Raw genomic sequence first — 22,015 nt, forward strand, 5'->3', positions numbered from 1 at the left:
TTTGCAAAGCCTCTGAGCCTCTGAGCCTCTGAGTTCTGGGTGTGGTACTGTTAGTGGTGCTACTTAAATCCAGTCCCGCTCCTGGACACGTACAGAACTCACCCCAGCCTTCTTGTGCATGGGTGGAGTCGCATGTGAAACTTTGGGCTGACTTACATGCAGAAGTGGTATTATCACCTCCGTCTTCATGGAGACGATCTGGAATTCTCTGCTTCTGTATTCTGGTCGTTGACGTTATTATAGTGGCAATGACGTTCATCCATGTATCTGAGGAGAGGTGCGGCTGACTGAGTTGGATGTTGGTGAAGCTGTTGAAATCTGTGGGACTATTTGTGATTTAGCCTCCCCTGACTGGACTGGGTGAATCTGAGCAGTTTCCTTTTCCCTTTCAATCACTTAGTCTTTCTTTTTTTTACTTTTATTTATTTACTCTCCATTAGTTTAAATCTGGGATGGGTACAGCATCACACGGATTCTGTGTCCAATGGCCTTTGCAGGAAGGTGGCTTCGGAATTTGGCACAAACCATGCCACTGTTTCCATGGGCCCGAGTTACTTTCCCCAGATCACTCTTCCAGGAGTCACTGTATTGTTTTTTGCATTGTACACATAAGCACACCTCTCGCCTAAGTAGAACTCAGTTTCATCTCGGGCATAAAGGCCTTCAATTTTAAGAAGAGTCGTGCGCTCTCATTGGTTCCAGAGGCCTCACTTGTAGCCAGCAAAAGTGGCCTTACACCACAGTCTTCCGGACATACTTGCTTTTTTTTTTTTTTTTTTTTTTTTAGAACTTCTGTTCCTAGCAAGCCCCAGAAATCTGCCCTCAGAGTTCAGCAGCAGAAACCCACATATAAACCACCTTTAAAATGAAGGTCTGTGAGCCTCAAGCAGCTGCCCACATTCTCTCCCCGGTGCTGTTTCCCTTCTGTCTTGCCATGTAGCCCATGTTAGCCCCAAGCCATCAATCATCCTGCAACTGCTTCCTAATTTTGGCATATGGCCCCTGCTCCTAGTGCCTTTGGGGAGGGGGCAGAGGTATGTCTCTTCCTTGGTTCCCTAAATCACATTCTGTGCCTGACCAAACCCTCCTCTGGTGACAGGGGAATCAACTTTAGAGTCAGAATAATTAGTGTCAACTCTGTGTCCCCTATGGTCCAGGGCTTTAGTAGGCTGCACAGCCTCTCTTGACTTCATCTCAGACCGTTGCCAGCTTCCTTCAGCTGCATTGAAATGTTCAAATAAGGAGTGTCTCACAGAGCCAGGAAAATGCACTGCCTGTTCCTTTCCCCATCTTCTTATAGTCCCAGAATCTCTGAATTTAAACAAACCCCTTGTCTTCATTGAAGTGTGTGTGTGTGTGTGTGTGTGTGTGTGTTGTGGGTGTATGGTGTGTATGGTGTATGTGTTGTGTGTTTATGTGTGTATATATCTGTGTGCTGTATGTGTGTGAATTGTGTTTATGTGTAGTGTGTTTGGTGTGTGAGTTGTGTGTGTATATGGTATATGTGTTTGTATATGTGTGTGTGTATGTGTGTATGTATATGCATGTATGGTGTGTGTGTATGTGTGTGTGGTGTGTGTATATGTATGTATGGTGTGTGTATGTACATGCATGTGTGTGTGTGTTGATGCATACAAACTGTGGCAAAGACTGGATTGTTTTTTCCTGATTCTGGAGAGTGGAATCTCCACACTACTGCGTATTCAGAGGTGTGGGGGATATTCTGTCTGAAGAGCCCAGGGATTTTGCTAAAAACGTGTTTTGCTTTAGCACTAAGAAATGCTAGGGGTGCCCTCTTGTGGCCAGCTGGGCTATGATGGGAGGAAAATAGAGACCCCTTTATCCCTGACCTTTTTCAGGCCACTGCACAGGCTTGTGCAGCACCAAGCTTCCAGCAGCAGGCCTACCCGCCCTGAGAAGTGCCCCTGAGCAGGAGAGGGAGGGACTAGGGTGGATGCTGGAATCTGGTTTCTCGGAGAGCTGGCTTTGGAGGAGATTTATTGAGAAGACACACCTGGTGGCATGGAGGACTTCTTCCCTGACTCAGCACGTCCGAAGGGGAGATGTAGAAGAGGCTCAGCCTTTCTCTGCACCTCTGTCTAATGGGGCTGTTCTAGCACGCAGGCTGGATTTCCCATCAGTGAGAAGGCTAACTGTCACAGTAAGACACATGCCAGTCTCTTCTCTGCCAGCCTTGAGCAAGTTTCCCCACCACAGAGGTCCAAATCTGTCAGAGAAATGGGAAGAAGCCCTGGAAAGTCCCTCCCTGAGCTGGTGTTTTAGGACCTGCTTGACTCATGACTCTGTCTCCCTACCTTTGCTCGAAACTTCAGGGAAGCAACCGAGAATTCCCCAGGCTGCCTGCAGTTAGTGGAGAGATGGACAAACATCACGTCAACAGAGGAGTACTTTCAGGTGGTGGCAAATGTAGTCAGACACAAACCAGGCAGCACACGCCGGTGTGACCGGAGGGGAGGACTTGTGTATGGTGGCTGGCGAAGGTCTGCCAAGGAAGTGGGGAAACTGAGACGAGACCCAGATGGCAAGACAAAAACAAACAATGAAACCAACCAACCAACCAACAACAAACAAACAGCAAACAAACACACTACCCTGAAAACAGTTTGGAGGGAAGTGTTACAAATCAAGGGCACATGTTCCAGAGACAGAATGGAAGCCAAAGTGGCTATAACGAGATGTTGGGTCACACAGGTCCCCGTCTATGGTTAGAAGGGTGATGCTTTTTAAGCAAGAGACAGGTATGATTTGATTTTGTCCTCTTTGTTCCAGAGGAGTGGGGCCCCAGGGGTTGTTACCAGCCTTTCAGGCTTGGGGTGGGGCAAGGTGTGTGTGGGGGTGCCCCAACAGTGAAGACCTAGCTTCTAGTGTAGGTGGGTGTCAGGAGCCACCCCTGCAAATTCACATCTATTCCAGGGCCTCTCACATTTGCTGGTCCCACCCCTGGTCCAGGAGAACCAGTTCTTCTGTGAGCACCTACCTAGAGTTATGCATCCAAGTTTGGGTCACAAATGGGGAGTGCCTGTTCGTATCCGTATGCCTGATCCCGTCCAAGACTGAGCTTCAGTCCTGGCCCCACGTTCCTGGCCACACTCACGTATTTTACTACATCTGGGCTATTTTTTTTTTCTCCTGAGGAACATAAATTTCACCTGAGACTTGAAGCTGGATCAAAGCCAGAGGGGTCACTCCAGCTTTGAGGGTAAATGGGTTGACTTAGGCTTAGAGGGATTTTTTTCTACTTTTTAATTTTTTTTTTTTTTAAGATGGGTTGTCTCTGTGTAGCCCTGCTTGTCCTGGAACTCACTCTACTCTGTAGACCAGGCTAGACCAGGCTGGCCTTGGATTTAGAGATCCACCTGCCTCTGCCTTCTGAGAGCTGAGATTAAAGGTGTGTGCTTCTCTCTCTCTCTCTCTCTCTCTCTCTCTCTCTCTCTCTCTCTCGACTTGTTGCTACTGGGTCATAATTGGAGACAGCTTTTCAGGGGTAGAAATAATCTTTCTATGCAAGGCCACGCATCTTCTTTTATACCTCAGTCACATTCTGTCTCTCTCCCAAGCTTCTCCTACCCAGTCCTCCAGGATCCCCAGGACCCCCTACCTCCTCATTCCCACCTACCCATCTTACTACTGGATTAGGTTATAGTTGGGCCTCTTATCCTCAGTGTCCTATGATTTGGAATCCCCCAAGGAACCTGGGATGACGTTTCCCAAGTCCTTGAGTCTCAATTTATCCCTGCCAGCAGCACCCTCATTTAGCAGCCCCCTGGAGGCACAGTCTCCAGGGTTGGGGAGTGGCTAGGAAAGTTTGCATGGATTATTGGTGAGGTGAACATTTGCATATTCAGGTTCTGAGCATCCACAGAGTCATGAGGGTGGCTGAAACACAGCCCAGGAGGGCGGGCCTGACCGGCTGAACAGCTCCTGTCCTCAGCCTAGGATGGCGTTGTGCCTAGGGGGACGAAACAGCCTGCCAGCCACCCAGAAGTTGGTCTAGGACCTTCATCCTCAGTTTGCTCCTCTTCATCCTTCTCCTTAACCCATTCCTTGCCTCCATGGCTCCTCCAGAACGTAGTTTGACCCAGCTTTTCTCTGTGATTCATCCACCCCCCAGCTCTGTTGTCCTTCTCCTCCTCCCCTTCTGTTTTTTTTTGTTGTTCAAGACAGGGTTTCACCGTGTATCTCTGGCTATTCTGGAACTTGTTCTGTAGACCAGGCTGGCCTTAGACTCAGAGATCCACCTGCCTCTGCCTCCTAGTGCTGGAATTAAAGGCGTGTGCCACCACCATCCAGGGGCCATTATCTCATTGTTAATCCACCCGATCACGTTTTGGGGCTGGAAAGACAGCTCAGTGTTTAAGAGCAAGAACTGTTCTTCCTGAGTGCTTGGGTTGGAGTCCCAGCAACCATGTCAGATGTCTCATAACTACCTGTTCCTGTTTAAAATAAAACAGATCTTAAAAAAAATACAAAGACTCATATTTCAAGAGTCTCCTTGGCGTCAGGTAACATGGCAGGAGACAAGGAGAAAAGCAAACCGAATAAGTTACAGGCTACGTAATCAAATGGATATGAGGCAATGCTGAGGGTACTGCCAAGAGCCATTTGTGATTAAACCGAGCCCCCCTTACAAAAGCCCCAGTTTATTTTCCTTTTCTTTTTCTTTTCCAGTGCGGGGATTAAATCCAGGGCTTGAACCTAGTAGGCAAGCACTGTAATTGCTTCTGACTCCTCTGTATGACTCTGTGCTGCATCAGGTCCCCTCCCCATTTTTTTTTTCCTTCTGTATCTTAACCCATTTATTGCAGGCCAGGCAGGTCTCAGACCGTAGGAAGGGCTGGTCTACTGGTTCCTTCAGTCTTCTGATGGCAGACTTCGCTGTGACTGCAGAAGTGGTATTGTGGGTCCAGGCCCCATCGGCTGCTGTTTTCACGCAAGAACCACAGTGCCAGATGCCAACGGCTCGTCTCTTCATCTTGGTCTTGCCACAGAAGGAGCAAGTGTACTTGGCATGCTGGCTGATTTCAATTTTCTTCACCATTTTCCAAAGGGAGGCAACATAGCAGGGTCCCCGTATTTCCCGATGATCCCGACTTTCTTGGTGCGTTTAACCACGTCGCTGGAACCGAAGCCCAAGCCCCCCTCCCCGGTTTATGTTTCCCCCTTCAACATTTACTGCCACTTGATGTTATTTAATTTCTTTGGCAGTTATGTAATGTTATTTAGCTCCCTCATTAGAATGTTAGCTCCATGGGTGCACAGTTTGTTTTGGTTACACTATGTTCTCCAAGCCGGATACAGAGCTGCGCGCGCAACAGGAGCTGGTGAATGAAGAAAATGCATGCTACGTGGTATCATCCCAAAGGCAAGGGAGAGATGCTGTCAGGCCTGATGGGGCACGGTGGGCAGCACCCGGTGACCTAAGCAGATTTGAGTCATGAAAAAGTCATTTCAGTTCCTAGCCCCAACCACATTCCTGTTTCCAAACTGGACCTGAATGGCAGTCACAATCCCTTCCCTCTTCCAACCCGGAACTACCGGTTACCTTCTCTCTGTCTCAGGATCTGACTCTTTGTCCCTGAGTTGGCATGGTCACTGTGCAACCTTTCCTTGATGGTGACAGGAGGGTGACACCGGGGAGGAAACCAGAGCTGGTACTTCCTGGTTGAGCTGCCCTGGGAGGTGGACCGGAAGAGGGCAGTTCCAGAAGATGCTGCCGTGACTCTCTCCTCACTCTCCCTGGGTCTCAGACACTACCTGGTGGGAGCAGAAGTCAGATCTCCCATCACCATTCCTCCTGTCAGCTCCCACCCCTGCTCCGTACCTCAATGTGCCGTCTGTCCCTAGTTCTTCCCTCTGCTAGAGTTTTAGTTTTGTTTTTTTAAAGTCAGAAACTAGTCCTGGTCCCCTGGCCTCAATATCCTCCTACTTCAGATTTATTTTCTCCAGATTATTTAATATCCAAAATCATATTGAATAAATAAGCTTGTTTGTCCTCATCGCGGTGGTCAGTAAGTCTCAAGGTCATTAAGTCCCCAGGAGTCTGAGAGGCTTGGAAGAGTGGGCTCTGAGGAGATAGATAAGAGGAGGCTAGGTTTCTGATCAACTAAGACCTCATTCGATCCTAACCGTCATTCCAGTTCTTTCTAACTTTATTCCTTTTTTAAAAAGATATTTATTTGATGTGTGTGTATGAACATATATGTGAGAGTATGTGCCAGAGTTCATGGATGGGGTCAGAGGTCAACTTTCGCAAGTCAGTTCTTTCCTTGGACCGTGTGGGCCTAGGGACCTAAATTCAGATCAGGTCACTAGATTCATAGGGAAGTACACTGACCCACGGGACCATTGCTGGCTCCCTTCTCCTTCCTTCTATTCTGGTGATTTTGTTGTTGTTTCTGGTTTTTGTTTTTTGGTTTTCTGACAGCATCTCACTATCTAGTCCTGGATGACCTGCAATTTGCTATGTAGACCAGGCTGGCTTTGAACTCACAGAGGTTCACCTACCTGTGCCTCCAGAGTGCTGGACTTAAAGGCATGAGTCATCATGACCAGCGTATTATTTCTGTTCTATTTAGAGTTCCTTGGTAAGAGTATGTTCTTTACAAAACTGAAGAACAGCATAGATACAGTAAAATATGTCAAGTGCCCTATAGATGAGCCAATCAGCAGTGAGGACATTCTAACTGCCTACATGGTTTCCCCATTCCAAAAGGACTCACTGGTCTGAACCGTATAAGAGGTGCCAAGTTTAGTCCGTTCTGAGACTTCAGATCCATGGGATAAGAAAGCACCTCATGTCTGAATGAGTACAGTATCTTTCACTCCCTATAATCTCTAGGCATTTATCTGTAAAGTACCTTAATTTGGAGACTGATACAGCTCAGCAGTTAAGAGAACTGCTGCTTTTCCAGTGGACTGGGGTTCAATTCCCAGCACCCACATGCCCAAGTACTCACACATAGACACCCACACATCTAAGGCAAAGTTCTTTTTTCAATTTTAATTTTCTTCCTTCCTTCCTTTCTTTCTTTCTTTCTTTTTTTTTTTCCACAGCTAGCATTTTATTCAGATAGCAGTCTCATTACACATGGTCCAAGATAAGAACTCAAGTCAGAAGTTAAAGATTGGTCTTCAAACACCATAGCCAACAACGCCATATTTGCCTATGATCTCTCCAATATAAACCACATCCACACCTCAGTGGCCACCAAACCATGCAGCCTGGCTTCCTGAACTGGAAGGTGTTTGAAGCTACCAGCTTTAGCACTGTGAATTATTTTTTTTTCATGCTCTGAATAGCTGTAGGGATTTCACCAGTGGTTGGGGGAACCAGCTCAACCTTGGCGTAGTGCCAAAATGTGACCAATCTCGGCTTTGAGTAAGTCACGGCAGCGGCCACCATCGACGGTGCCTTCTCCACGAAGTTATGGATGAGCTTGGCCATGGTCTAAGGTGGAAGGTTTGTCTCCCCGAACCACTGGCTGAATGTCACCCCCGTCCCTTCCTTTCTTTCTTTTTGTGAGATGATGATCTTCCTTTGTAGCTCAGGCATTAGAGAGAGGCTCTTGTCTCAGCCACCCAAGTAGCTGGAATTTGAGGTATGGACCACCATGCCTGACTCTAGCCTGGTTCCTTCTGAGGGTTTGAGGATTGAACCCAGGGTCTCTCACACTCTCTGCAAGTTCTCTGCCAATTAACTGCACTCCCAGTTCTTTAGTCTTATTCTCCTGCCTCAACTTTTCACTCAACTGTCCTCTGTGTATTCACTAAACACTAATTCACTAATCCTAAGTAAATACTGACTAGGAAGGACCCACTTCCAGCTCCAAACCTTTCTACCCTGGAGCTCTGTAGGGCATCTCTAATCCCTTGTGATCTTTAGTCCTCCCTCACTCCCCAGCTTCAACATTCTTCCCAATGTGTATGCAGGTCCTGGGTTCTAACGCTAAATAGCAGACGGAAACTGTGCAGCATATCTGTATCACACTCCCCATGCCTTCCAAAGCAGGTCACTTCTGATTTTGGCCAAGTTCAGCATGGGTACCTGTCGCTGCAGCCAATGGGGGCGAACGGGAGAGAAGCGATTATTAGTTTGATAAAGATCTGAAGGCACTGCCCCGCCCCCTCCCCCAACTTCCCGGGGGCCCTGGCTCAGTCTGGACAGCTCCCACACCCTGAAGGCTGCTTCAGCCGCAGCATCTTTCATCCGCCCTCTCAGAGGCAGACCCAGCGCCCTGCCTGCGGTTCCTCCCCATCAGCTCCTATAGGTCTCAAGCTCAGTCGCCTGCTCACCGGCCACTGGTCCGGCCCCGCCTCACCTGCCTGGCTCACATCCCGCCCGCCAAGGGCAGCAGCTGCTCGCAGCTCCAGAGGCATTCGCAGGACAGTGGTTCCCGCTGACTGCTCCATCACTGACTGCTCCATCGCTGACTGCTTCATCACTCTTCGCTGTCTGGCTTCCATTCCCTAACTCGTTTCTAACTGCGTGGCCCTAACCATAGTGTCCGGGATTGAGCCCTCTCTTGCCTCCTGAAGAGCGGCCATGGCCACCTACAAAGTCAAGGTGGCCACGGGCACTGACTTCTTTTCGGGGACGCTGGACTCAATTTCCCTGACCATCGTGGGCACCCAAGGAGAGAGCCATAAGCAGCGGTTGAACCACTTTGGGAGAGACTTTGCCACAGGGGCCGTAAGTGTGCGCTCATGTGTGTCACCAGGATGGATGGAGGCTTGGGGTGGATGGAGGTATCCCGGAGGTAGCCAGAGCTGGACCAGGGGACTGGAGAACCAAGGACAGCTGTGACGCTGTGGCTCCCAAGTGGCTCCCTAGCTCTCCCCCTACTCTCCATTCATCCTCTGCTCTCTTTTCTCTCATACTTTCCAACCAATATATTCTTCTCCCTTCTTTTTCTTCCCCCTTCTCTCTGAGCTCATCCACCTCTCTCAGTTCTCCTCCACACCTTAAGGTCCCTTTCCATCTCCTCTCTCCCATCCTTACTCACGCTTCCTCCGCCAAGTTGCATCACAACTGGCTGCGATTTGCATTGGATTCTCTGTGACTTCAAATGGCATCAGACCAGCCTGGCCAGTGGGGACCTGCTTTGCCCTGATGGAAGCCACTCTGTGATTTTGATGGCCTTCTGTTCCTATGTGACCTGGATAGGCTCCTCCATCTGTGTGGCCACTTCTGAATTCCTACATCTTCCTTGAGAAGTGGGAGACGGGCCTGGGCGGGACGGGGGAGACTCTGCTTTCCACTCCAGGACTGTAGGATGCTAGGAAGTCCTGGGCGTTGACTCTTTTGTACACAGGTTCCAAAGATTCTAAATAGTTCTTGCAGCCTCGAGTGACGGGGGCCGGGACCTTACGACCTGGGAAGGATGGATAAGGTTGGGTCCTTTCCTGTCCTGGGTAGGTGGACCCAGCAGAGGACAGCCAAGTCAGAGGGTTCACATCTGTGTCCTCTCATTATCCTTGCTCTGTGCACTCCTCAGTCCCCATGTTCTGTGCAGGTGGATGACTACACAGTGCAGTGCCAGCAGGACCTGGGGGAGCTCATCATCATCCGTCTGCACAAGGAGCCTCATTCCTTCTTACCCAAGGACCCCTGGTACTGCAACTATGTGCAGATCTGCGCTCCCAACTGTCGTGTCTACCACTTCCCAGCTTACCAGTGGATGGATGGCTATGAGACCCTGTCACTCCGGGAGGCCACAGGTGAGCCAGTGCCAACCTTATCCTATGCAGCAAGTTTCCTTAACTCCTCTTGCCCAGCTACTCCAGAGTGGCTACTCCAGGTTCCTACCAAGCCAATCAGACATTAGGAAGTCCAGAGACCTTCGCCATGACCAGCCCCAGTCCCCATTGCTGCTCTGGGCTCAGCTTGGGGCTACACACTAGAGGAACCCAAGTGCACGAGGCATGAGCGCGATCAGCAACATGCAGAGACTGTTCCCGGCTCACTCTTCCCCTTCCTGCTCCACTCTTTCTTGATTCCTATTGGATGCCTGGTGTGCTACAAGGATCTCTGAGACTTTCTGGAGCAGGATTCCGTTTCTGTAGTAACATGCTCCCTTGTTCCAGCCGGATCAGTGTTCTATTTAGAAGCCTAGTTTCTTAGCACCAGGTCACTAAGCCCTTGTATATGATTTTATTGTTTGCTTGAGAAAGGGCCTCTCTCTATAGTCCCAGAGCTCACTATTTCGACTGAGGATCTCATAGAGATCTTTCTGCCTCTGCCTCCTAAGTGCTGGGATTAAAGATGTGTACTACCATGCCAAGCCTTGTATATGACAGTGTAGGTCAAAGGACAATTTGTAGGGGTTGGCTCTCTCTACCATGGGAATCTTGGTGATCAAACTCAGCCATCTGGCTTGGCAGAAAGGACCCATATCCAAGCAACCAATCTCATTGGCCTTTCTGTCTGTCTGTCTGTCTGTCTTTCTTTTTTTTGGTGGTACTAAGGATTTGAGCACAGAGCCTTATGCATGGTAGATGAGAACTTTACAATTGAGCTATATTTTTAGTAGTTTCCTAGCTAAACATTTTACATACACACATACATTTACATACATATATAGATATGTTTTATATATAATGTTCAGCTAGAAAACCACTAAGAATACATATATATTAGGTGTATATATATGTACATATATATACTAGTATATTGTATAATAGTATAGTATATATACTATATAATATATACACATATATTATACACACATATGCACACATATACATAATATATGTGCATATATTAATGTTCAGCTAGGAAACCACCAAGAATACATAAGAATATGTATATTAATATATATGTAGTATATTCTATATACTATATAATGTATACATATATATTGTGCACACACACATATGCTAATGGGCCATTATGTGCTTCAGAGGACTCTGCAACCCCAGTGGGATACCTTGGTTTCCTAACAGGATTCACTGCTAATCTCAATAGGCTTTTCTACCCAGCAAGGGTTCCCTGGCTCCCACTGGAGACCTTGTTATTCATGCAGGCATCCAGGCTTCTCCAGGGGATGTGGGACCTGGTAGCATAGCAAAGCTGCCTGGCCTTTGGGGCTGTGTGGTTGCTCCTGAGGGAGAAGGATAGGACCTGAATGCCTTTGCTGCACACATCCACCTCTGCCATAAGCCTTCATCTGACCACTTGAGTGAGCTTCCTAAGGGTGGCTGTGGCAGGGCCACAAGATGCATGTCTCCTCTTATACCCCTTGAGCTTCTGCAGGCTTGTCTCTATGTGGGAAGGGACATAACTGAGGATGCGTGTGTCTAAGCCCCATCCTTTCCGAGAAGACTACCCATTCATTTGCCTGTGCTAGAATATCCTCCTCAGAGGAGGGAATAGGGCCTTAAGTCAAGGGAAAGGAGAGGCTGAGCCTGGGAGGTTGGTCTAGGGGAGGGTGAGATTGTCATTCATTATGGGAGTCACTGGGGACGCAGAGTACCTTCCCATGGTGATAGGTCTGTGTGGCATGGAAGGGGACGGGCAGGGGACAGGCAGGTGATACCAGCTGGCTGGGCAAGAATGGGGTTGGGTGGGGTGACTGCCACGCAACACCAGGGCAGGGAGACCTGAGTCATCTGCTGGGCCCTCGAAGGAGTGAGGCCCCCGCCCTGTGGATGGAGCCAAGTTGGGGATCTAGGTTGCACAACTCCAGGGGGCACCAGCATTCCCAGAGTGCAACAGAAGGAGCTGGGGCATATGGAAGAAAGGGGAGGAGAGCAGAGAGAGGGCCCTGAGAGAAGCAGTGGTGCTGTACTGATGACACACAGCCTGGGCAGTCAGCCAGGAGGCTGGAGAAAGGCAGGGCTGGAGTCCCATCTCCATCTCCATCCAATCCACGCAGTCATCTATTTCCTGGGCATCTTGGCACCTTTCTATATTCTTCTAAGTTTTGGCGCCTTTGTCTGTAAAATGAATGCACAACAGAACCCACTACATAGCAGACATGCATAGGCTCATGTGTGGGTATGCACATATATGTACAAATATGTGTATAATAGACACATGTTTTTCTCTTGAAATATTTATTTATTTATTTTTGTCTGATGTGTATGAACGCTTTTCTTGCATGTAATGCTCATGCATGCCCAATACCCAAATAGGCCAGAAGAAGGGATCTCGAATGTTGGGAACCAAACCTGGGTCCTCTGCAAGAGCAGCAAGTGCATTTAACTAGTGAGACCTCTCTTTGGCCCCAGATGCACACATTAAAAAAATATTTATATTTATATCTGCAGGTTGGACATTCCTTATCTGAAGTCATTGGGTCAAAAGTGTTTTGGATTTTTAAAATGTTTGCATATGTTTGCTATCTCGGAGATGAGACTAAAAGTCTAAACCTCATTAATCTTTATGTTTTCTTTGTACCTGTTACCCTTGGGCTGAAGGTATTTATATGGCATTTCAGTGTACCAGCATTTTTTACCATGACATGAGGACATGGTGTGGAATTTTCCACGCCATTTTACTGCCATTTTATTAGCAGACAAAAAGTTTTAGATTTTGAAACATTTTTGGATTTTTAGATTAGAAATATCACACACACACACACACACACACACACACACAGACACACACACACACGTACGTTTATAGGAAGCTTCTGTCATCGGGGAATTCCTAATCACATATATTACTATTTGTAGTGAAAACTATAGTATGTATGCCAGGTGAGTTCAATGCAGACTGTGTGTAGCCAGGCGCAGTGGCACAAGCCTCAAGCTCAGCACCTGCTGAGGCCAGATCATGAGTCCAAGGTCAGCTTGGAATACATACGGAAATCCTGTCACAGGCAAATCATATATGTAGCTTAGGTAAATTGATAACCCAGACAATGAGGTTGGCCTAACACAAACTTGATTTCTACAGACTTTCGTAGTTTGGATTTGTGGAGAGGGGTTATTCATCTCTTGCATTAGGTTGCTCTTGTTTACCTGAAATTATTAATATAAATACAGTGTGTTGGAAAGTGCCCTGTAACTAGTGAAATCTCCAGAACTATTAGTTACCATGGTCTCAAAGAGGCCATGGGAAACATGAAGGCTATAGCTGGAGTATGGGGGAAATTGTAGCAGTGAGATATAGCCTCCCTCTCTTGAAGGGGGCCTTCCCCATCTTAGCTCCCCCTTCCTGTTAGCTGGCAGGGTGGGGGTGGGGGGATGGGGTGGTGGGGGGTGGTTTGTGGAAGTGAACTTCTCTCTGAAGCCAACAGGGGTGGGCAGGGGAGAGGGACAGCACTTGAGCATCTCCCCTTGCCTCACGACAGGAAAGACAACAGCAGATGACACACTTCCCATCCTTTTGGAACACAGACAAGAAGAGATCAGAGCCAAGAAAGACTTCTACCAGTGAGTGGGAGGGTGGAAGGGTCTGGAGTCCTGAGGAGGCCATGGGAGGTCCAGGGGTTGTGGGTGGAGTGGTGCCTCTATGTCAGGGCCACGAACTTGGTTTCTCTTTGCAGCTGGAGGGTCTTTGTTCCCGGCCTTCCCAACTATGTGGACATCCCCAGTTACCATCCTCCTCCCAGACGGTGCCGCAACCCCAACCGGCCTGAGTAAGGACCGGAAGCTGGCCTACCCACATCCTCCCTTCCACAAGGCCAGTGCCTGCCCCCCTAGACAAGCTCAAGCCCTGTTCTCTTCCCACAGGTGGAATGGTTATATTCCAGGATTCCCAATTCTCATCAACATTAAGGCCACCAGGTTCTTAAACTTAAATCTTCGTTTCTCCTTCGTCAAGACAGCCTCCTTCTTCTACCGCCTAGGGCCCATGTGAGTGCTAAGAGAGAGGGCACCTGCAGAGACGCCCTCCCTCCCCACCCACCCTCAGAATAACAGCTCCAGGTCAGAAAGGCTGGGGAAGATGGGAAAACAGAGTAGAGAACCTGAAACTAGACAGGCACAGAACTAGAGACAAAACACGGGGTTTAGAGCCCCCAGGACCCAGAGACCCCGGTGAGTAGGTGGCCCTGTCATTTTTCCTGTGTAACTAGTTTCCTTTTGACCTGTTACTCCTTGCATTTCACCTCTTAGGGCACTGGCCTTCAAGCTTCGTGGCCTGGTGGATCGCAAACGCTCTTGGAAGAGACTAAAGGACATTAAGAACATTTTCCCTGCTACCAAGACTGTCGTCTCTGGTATGGGGTGGCTCATCCCCCCTCCCCCCAAAAAAACCCCACGAAGCAGCCAGGTGGTCTCTGGGGCAAGAGGCCTCTCATGGGATGGATCAGTGGGCTCAAGTGGGAGCAACTGAAGGGCCATTTGAGAATGGTGGGCATACCCTTTTGAGGCTTCTTGAAAATAGTCATCCCGTGTCCCTCTGGACATTCGACGCAAAGCTGGGGGCTTCATGCTCCTTCCAGGGTCATCTCTCTGGCCACTGTTGTCTTTTTGATGTTTCTCCATCCCTGGTGGGGAGGTGGGGTGTGCTGCTGGGTTTCACTGTGACATTCTACGCTATTCTCCCAGAGTATGTGGCCGAGCACTGGACTGAAGATAGCTTCTTTGGGTACCAGTACCTCAACGGCATCAACCCAGGCCATATCCGAAGATGCATGCAGATCCCAGACAAGTTCCCAGTTACAGATGAAATGGTGGCCCCATTCCTGGGTGAAGGAACATGCCTGCAGGCAGAGCTGGAGGTGAGGCCCTGTCTGGCTTGCCCTGGGCATCATCTCCATGCCTCTCCGTCGACAAGGTCCATTGAGTCACACTTACACCCACATCTCTCATTTCTATAACCTTTTCAGCCACTGGGCCTTGGGATCAGCGCCCTCTGCACCTAAGGCCTGGCGGGTAGGTGCCCTATTTTAGTGACTACCTGCTTGCCCATTGTGATTCCCCTCCAGAAGGGGAATATCTACCTGGCAGACTACCGCATCTTGGATGGCATCCCCACGGTGGAGCTCAATGGTCAGAAGCAGCATCACTGTGCCCCGATCTGCTTGCTGCACTTTGGTCCCGATGGTAACATGATGCCTATTGCCATTCAGGTAGGAAGGGAAGGTCTGGGTGGAGCTACTGTGTGAGCATGAGGCCAGTGCTGACCCCGTATGCACACATATCCCTCTGTGCAGGTTTACAACTGTGTAAGCCCTGTACTTGCGCATATATGGGCAACTATATGTACATGTCAGTGTGTATGCGTGTGTAAAGGCCTGTGTACAACCTTGTGTGTGCATCTGAGAATGTGCCCATGTGTACGCATAAACCGATCCGTGTGTGGCCACGTGGAACCTGGGATGAGAACCCATCTTTTACACCATTATACTTTGTGCTTAAATATGAATGAGTGCCCTGTGGTACACTCACTGTGGTCCCTAGGTGTACAATGTGCGTGCTGTGACGGTGCAGAGATGACCAGATGTCTCTGGGCTGGGAGATTGGAGCTTGCCTTGTTGATGGCGCCCATCCATTCTCCTGCAGAGCAACCTCTGTGCAGCACTGCGGGATTCAGACTCAGTAGCTTCCGAGTAGTCTGGTCTGACGGGAGAAACTGAGGAGTTCCTTCCTCATGGATCCACACAGGATCATTTATAAACTAGGAAAAGGTTCTTCTCTGGAGCTATCAGCCAAGCCCTGATAAGTGGAACATGTAGGTTAGATTTCAATGATAGCTTCCCCTCCCTCCAAAGTCCAGGAGCTGGGCAACCTTGCCCTTGTACAGTGCCTGATCTGGTGGCTATGAAGGTTGTGGTAGGCAGAATTATTAGAAGAGGGAGTTTCTGAGCCAGCCCCATCCCCCTGCTGTTACTGCATTCCCTCCCTGGATCTTTTCTCCTTTTCTTCCTCTTCCTCTTTTTCTTTTCTTCCTTCTCCCCATCTGTTCTTCTTTCCTCCCCCTCTTCCTTTCTTCAGCCAGGAGCTTACAATCTTGTCCCAGCTGGCCTAGAGCTCGCTGTGTAGACTAGGCTGTCTTGGACCATATAGAGAGCCATCTTCCTCTGCCTGCAGAGCGCTGGAACTCAGGGTGTGCGTCACCACGCCGGCCAGAGTTGCCTGCTGCTTCTTCTTCCTCCTCTTTCTCCTTCTCGCCCTTCCTCGTCCTCCTTCAGTTTTTGAGACAGGGTTTCTCCGTCACCCTGGCTGTTCTTTAGACCAGGCTGGCCTCAAATTCAGAGACCCACCTGCCTTCTTAGAGAAAGAGGGAGCTGCTGGGGAGAGAATTTGCTTCAGACACAGGGCACAAGAGCAACCGTGGGGAGAGAAGGACCCTGAGATGCTCAAAGACAGAAGGACCGGAGTACAGAACTCTTCTTCAGGGGAGGATCCTGCCAGGTTCCTTCTCTCACCAACCCTCCTGCTTTCCCCACCTCTAGCTCAGCCAGACTCCTGGGCCTGATTGTCCCATCTTCCTGCCTAATGATTCTGAGTGGGACTGGCTGTTGGCTAAAACATGGGTACGCTACGCTGAGTTCTACAGCCACGAGGCCGTTGCCCACTTACTGGAGAGTCACCTCATCGGGGAAGCTTTCTGCTTGGCCCTCCTGAGGAACCTGCCCATGTGCCACCCCCTGTATAAGGTAAAGGTTTAGCAGGAAGAGGGTCCTGAAAGCTTCCACCCCAAGGGGAGGGAGAGGGTTCAGTGAGCTCTGGGAGGCATCTGGAGATCCCCAGAGACTTCCCAAAGTGAGGGTATCTGATGTGCAGGAGTGGAAGCAATTTTAGCACTCCTCATTGTCCTCCTTACCTTCCTGCCCAGCTCCTCATTCCTCACACTCGCTACAACGTCCAGATCAACAGCATTGGGCGGGCCCTCCTTCTCAACAAAGGGGGTCTCTCTGCCAGGGTAAGACTCTTGCCCCTGACCCCAACAACGTAGTTGTTTTCCTCTGGTCTTTGTGATTAGTCTTAAAGCAGAACTTTCACTTGGGAGTGGGGGGCTGGAGAAACGGAGACATGGAGAATGGTGGTTAAGAGCACTGGCTGCTCTCCCAGAGGTCCTGAGTTCAATTCCCAGCAACCATGTGGTGGCTCACAACCACCCTGTAAATGGGATCTGATGCCCTCTTCTGGTATGTCTGAAGAGAGTGACAGTTCATGTGTGTGCACGTGCACACACACACACACACACACACACACACACACACACACACATACACACACATAGAGAGAGCAAAAATCTTTAAAAACAAAATACAGGATTCTGGGAGTGGGGCAGTGGGTAGTATTTGAATTGGAGCCATCTGGGGAAAGAGACAGGGCTCGGAATGTAAGGGTCCCTGGACCTCAGGCAGGCTGGGTCTAGGGTAAATCCTGGAGGGACTGAGGTAATGCTGCCTTTAGGGAGCAGGCTCAGGCAGGTGCTTATGTAGTTCTTTCTCCCTCAAGGCCATGTCCCTGGGCCTAGAGGGCTTCGCACAGGTGATGGTTCGGGGTCTGTCTGAGCTCACCTACAAAAGCCTCTGCATCCCCAATGACTTTGTGGAGCGCGGGGTTCAGGATCTGCCTGGGTATTATTTCCGTGACGACAGCTTGGCGGTGTGGTATGCCATGGAGAGGTGAGGTGGGAAGAGCTGCAGGTGCTACTCAGGTGGACAGATACCTGGGGTATTGAAGGGGTACGGGGACTTCTAGGGACTTGGGCTTGAGGGTTACCTGGGGTTTGGGGTTGTTCATACATCTGCCTCCTGGGCCTGAGGGACCCCATTATCCTTGCTTTGGCCTCTAGCCCATCTCTGCCGGACAGGTCCCCAGGCCCCTCCTGGGCTCTGAGCTGCTTTAGGGCCTCCCTTGGCTCTTTCTGGGCAATGCTCTGAGCAGTTCTGACCTCGTCCATAACTCTCTCCACCTGCTCCACAGGCCTTGCTACTACAGGTCTGGGGTGGCGGCTCTGAGGCTAGCCAAAGCTAGGGTGACCTGGGGGCTGTGGGAGAAACTCTAACTGCCTCCACCTCCTGTGCAGGTACGTGACAGAGATCATCACTTATTATTACCCGAATGACGCAGCTGTGGAGGGCGACCCGGAATTGCAGTGCTGGGTGCAGGAGATATTCAAGGAGTGTCTCCTGGAGCGTGAGAGCTCAGGTACGGGTGTGGGAGCTCGGACGAGCCTGGGGCTCAAGGAGCACCTCAGGCATGTCCTCCATGATTTTCCCGGCTTGCACTTATCTCCCTGTGGCTGAAGAAGGCCAAAACACTGTCCTAGGATCTTCACAGAGACCTGCTCTGGGCCACAGAGCAGCAGCTGGGGGTGGGGGTGGGAGTGTGGGTGGGAGTGGGGGTGGGGATGGGGGTGAGTGGGGAATAGAGCACTGGTATCTTGTCTGAGCTCAGGTGCTATGTCAGCTGCCTCGGCTGAGACCTGGAGGTCCTAGTCCTTCTTCCTAGGAACAAGCCTTTCTGGACTTGGGAAATGAATGGGTTGTGACATTCAATGAGAAAGAATAGCATGGAGTTGTAAAGGAACCAGGGTGGGGGTAAGGGTGAGGGTGAGGGAGGGTTTGGAGGTAAGGATGAGGGTGGGGGAGGGGAGGGGTGGGGAGGTAGGGATAGGGTGGGGGGGGTTGGCAGGCTCCAGGAGAGTAGTGGGAAGCATCATGAGGTCATGACACTCAGGCACACACTTGGTCAATGTTTAGCGAAGCAGCTATGATGTGCGGCTGCCAGCTTCCGAGGGTGCAAAGGGGAACAAGACAGGTCCTGGTGCTGTCCTCAGGATGTTCATGGACTGGGCTGATGGTTTGAGTTAATAGGCATCTCCACTATGGTAGAACCAGAGCAGTTTAGGGGAGCCTGAGGCAGGGATGAGGGAATCTGGAGGATCTGGAGGGGCAGCTCATTCAGCTTGGAATGGTGGATGCGTGGAAGGCGTTGGGATGCATGGTCTGGGTGAAACTGGGCTTCTTGGGTGACATTTAGTAAGAGCTGTGTACCATGAGGTCAGCATGTGTCCTTTCCTGACACAGGGGCACATGGAGGCTGGGCTTCTGGGTATGGGCTGCATGTGGAGAAGCCCGAGGAGGTGGGGACCTGTCCTGCTGCAGCTAGCTGAGGCTGGAGGGAAGCAGACTCCTGGTGGCAGATACCAAGCCACACGCCCTGGTTAAAGAGTTTGGAACGTTCCTGAGTGTGGACACTGGGAGTTCTGCAAAAGGATCAGACTTATGGGTCAGAATATCAGACCACGCAGATGGACAGGGCAGTTTTGGACGATGTTCTGGAATCCAGGAGGGAGTGACAGGGACTTGGGAAGGATAAGGTCCATGAGGACCCAGAGAATTCCAGGGTGAGCTAAAGGCTGGAAGTGACTGAACTCAGTCCTGCCTGGCTTGGGGAATCGGTTTTGTTTTTTTGTTTTTGGCCACAGGAGGGCAGAGCTCTTTGAGGGACCCGTAGCAGCCAAATGGACTATTGACAAGATATGGGGAGCACCCTCTGCTGGGAGGCATAGTCCAGGACTAACACTGCACGGTCTGTTCCACAATCCCTCAGGTTTTCCCACCTGCTTGCGAACTGTACCTGAGCTGATCGAATACGTCACGATGGTCATGTACACCTGCTCAGCGAGGCATGCAGCTGTCAACACAGGCCAGGTACCGGTGCTCGCCAGTCTCAGCCCCTGGACTCCCAAACAGGCCACGCCCACCTGCAGGCCCATCAGGGATACCAGCACCATCCATCCAAACCATGGCCTTAGGGGCAGGGGTCCAAATCAACCTTCGGAGAGGATTGCCCAGGTTTGGTTGGTGGGAACTGAATGTTTTCTCATCCAGAAAACCTCTTCTACTCCACTCTAGTTGGAATACACTTCTTGGATGCCCAACTTCCCGTCATCCATGAGGAACCCGCCGATGCAGTCCAAGGGGCTGACTACTTTGCAGACATTCATGGACACTTTGCCAGACGTGAAGACCACATGCATTGTGCTCTTGGTGCTCTGGACTCTCTGCCGGGAGCCTGATGACAGGGTGCGGGGGCTCTTGGGCATCGGAAGGCGGGCGGCAAGGATGATTGAGGGGCGTCGGGAACAGGGAGCAGGAAGTGGGAGGCAGCAGAAAGGATTGGGTAGATGGCGTGTCTTTGTCCCAGCATCTGGTTCTCTGTTCTGCAGCGGCCACTTGGCCACTTCCCGGACATCCATTTTGTGGAGGAGGCCCCTCGGAGGAGTATGGAGGCTTTTCGTCAGAACCTCAACCAGATCTCTCACAACATCCGCCAGCGCAATAAGTGCCTCAACCTCCCGTATTACTACCTGGACCCGGTGCTGATTGAGAACAGTATTTCCATCTAGTCTACCCTTCTGCCTTCCCTCGCCACACAATGCCTCCTGTTTTCCAATAAAATCACTTCAAACATTGTCCTGGTCTGAGAGCATGTGGAGGTTTACTGGGCAGCAGGTTGTGATCAGGGGTGGGGGACTTGGGGGGGGGCATCGGTGATCACATTCGCAGACACATTGTTCTTTGCCATCAAGGTAGGCATAGGGCAGCACCAGGTTCCATTTCCAGGTTCCAGTGCTAGGCAGCCCTGGAGATTTGGCCAGGCTGTCCCTCCTGTGGAGTCCCCTCAGTATAGTGCTTGTCTGTGTAGGTACCCAGGTACTGCTGAGGGTGAGAAGGGAGGAAAAAGGCTAGGATTTGGATCTTAGCTTTGAACTTACAGTTCTGGTCCTTCTGAAGTGCCCTCCTATGGAGTCAGAAGGTGGCATCAGATCCCCTGGAATTGGAGTCCTGCATACGTATGAACCCCTGTGGGTGCTCAAGTGCTGAACCATCTGTCTCTCCAACCCCAGAGTAGTTCTTTGAGGGTTTCTGAGTCTGATCTTAGGTGAAGCATCTACCTCTGGCCAGCCCCCTGCCTACCTAGTCTACCCAGTGCCTACCTAGAGAAGCCAGATCCCAAGGTGAATCCAATCTGAAACATAAACCAAGCACCACTCCAACAAAAGACCACCAGCCTACAAGAAACCCGAACTGCCCAAGCTACAGTCATCAAAACTCAGCCGGGACTCAGCTCCATCTACTAGGAAGCCGGATCACCCTAAGCACCCCCTCCCCACAAGCTCCCTTAGGTCACTTGGAGGAGCCCACCCTGATGAGCGCATTCGTCAAGTGAACCACTGTTCCTCTGGTCGTCTTCCTTCTCTCACCTGTCATCTCAGGACTCCCTCCCGTGCCCACATTGGGCTTTGCCTCCATTCGCTGTCACTGCATTACCAAAGCCCACTCCAGCATGGGTGACAGCTCACAAAAGCTGGGAACCTGGAACACAAGAACCTGGTACGTGGCACTGACCTCAGGAAGTGAAGCTGCTGGGTGGGGGTAAGGAGGGGGGTAGCTGTAGGAATATTGGCCATCCAGGAACTGAAGTCAAGCTGATACCCCAAGTTTAGTCAGTACAGAGCACTGATGCTGTGCTCAGTCCCCTCCTTCTGTGATGCTGTTTACCACCCGGTCACTGGCCACTGAACAACTGAATTCGGTAAGATCAGATGAGACCAGGGCAGCTGGGTACACGGAAAGCAGTAAGGAGGGGCCAATAGATCCATCAGCCAGTCCCTCCTGGCCCCAAAGAGTATACAAACAGTAAAGACCTCTGTTAGCCACTCTCAGAGAAACCAAGATACAAAGAAGCTTTTCAGGTAAGCCCGCCCACCTGGACAAAGCAGAGATCACTGGGGCTGCCAGGAAAGGGCTATCTATCTAACCTGAGCTGCCCGTGGGCTGTGCGGTGTGTTCCAGGTTCCCAGCTTTTGTGAGCTGTCACGCCTCTAGAGTGGGCTTTAGTAACACAATGGTTTTTAGTTATATCTGCTCCTGTAAATAATTCCAATAAAACTCATTGCTTTACCACGTTGGAGTTTGGTGGTACCCATGCTTGTACTCTGGTCTGTTGTGGGCTTTCTTTCAGTGTGATGCAGTGTGTGTGTGTGTGTGTGTGTTGCATCTCCCCAGGAAAATCTGTCACACAGCAGGGGGCTGGCCAGAGGTAGATGCTTCACCTAAGATCAGACTCAGAAACCCTC

General features: G+C 50.3%; 1 protein-coding gene and 2 pseudogenes across 2 annotated transcripts; 1 reads left to right on the forward strand and 2 right to left on the reverse strand.

The window, feature by feature from the left end:
• Positions 1–4,611: 4,611 nt before the first annotated feature.
• Rpl37al1 (ribosomal protein L37A like 1) lies at positions 4,612–5,169 on the reverse strand (annotated as a pseudogene). The gene has a single exon (XR_015632420.1). The product of XR_015632420.1 is annotated as a ribosomal protein L37A like 1 (transcript).
• A 1,907-nt stretch (positions 5,170–7,076) lies between these two features.
• Positions 7,077–7,522, reverse strand: LOC148002928 (ATP synthase F(0) complex subunit g, mitochondrial pseudogene; annotated as a pseudogene).
• Positions 7,523–8,422: 900 nt separating this feature from the next.
• Positions 8,423–20,302, forward strand: Alox12b (arachidonate 12-lipoxygenase, 12R type). The gene is made up of 15 exons (NM_001039377.1): positions 8,423–8,710; positions 9,534–9,738; positions 13,317–13,398; positions 13,512–13,604; positions 13,699–13,821; positions 14,083–14,186; positions 14,518–14,690; positions 14,898–15,041; positions 16,368–16,571; positions 16,751–16,837; positions 17,380–17,549; positions 17,954–18,075; positions 19,483–19,583; positions 19,788–19,958; positions 20,102–20,302. Exons 1-15 carry the CDS (start codon positions 8,564–8,566, stop codon positions 20,279–20,281), a joined length of 2,106 nt encoding a protein of 701 aa, NP_001034466.1. The 5' UTR covers positions 8,423–8,563; the 3' UTR covers positions 20,282–20,302.
• The last annotated feature ends 1,713 nt before the right edge of the window (positions 20,303–22,015 follow it).

This window comes from Rattus norvegicus, chromosome 10 (assembly GCF_021556685.1).
Source record: "Rattus norvegicus strain SHRSP/BbbUtx chromosome 10, alternate assembly SHRSP_T2T, whole genome shotgun sequence".
Taxonomy (NCBI): Eukaryota; Metazoa; Chordata; class Mammalia; order Rodentia; family Muridae; genus Rattus; species Rattus norvegicus.

Excerpts from the sequence above, each read along its gene's own strand:
- Alox12b (NM_001039377.1), top strand. The coding sequence starts at position 8,564 with ATGGCCACCTACAAAGTCAAGGTGGCCACGGGCACTGACTTCTTTTCG. Across the intron at positions 16,572-16,750 it reads TGTGCCACCCCCTGTATAAG|CTCCTCATTCCTCACACTCG; the intron begins GTAAAGGTTTAG and ends CTTCCTGCCCAG. Across the intron at positions 17,550-17,953 it reads GTGTGGTATGCCATGGAGAG|GTACGTGACAGAGATCATCA; the intron begins GTGAGGTGGGAA and ends CCTCCTGTGCAG.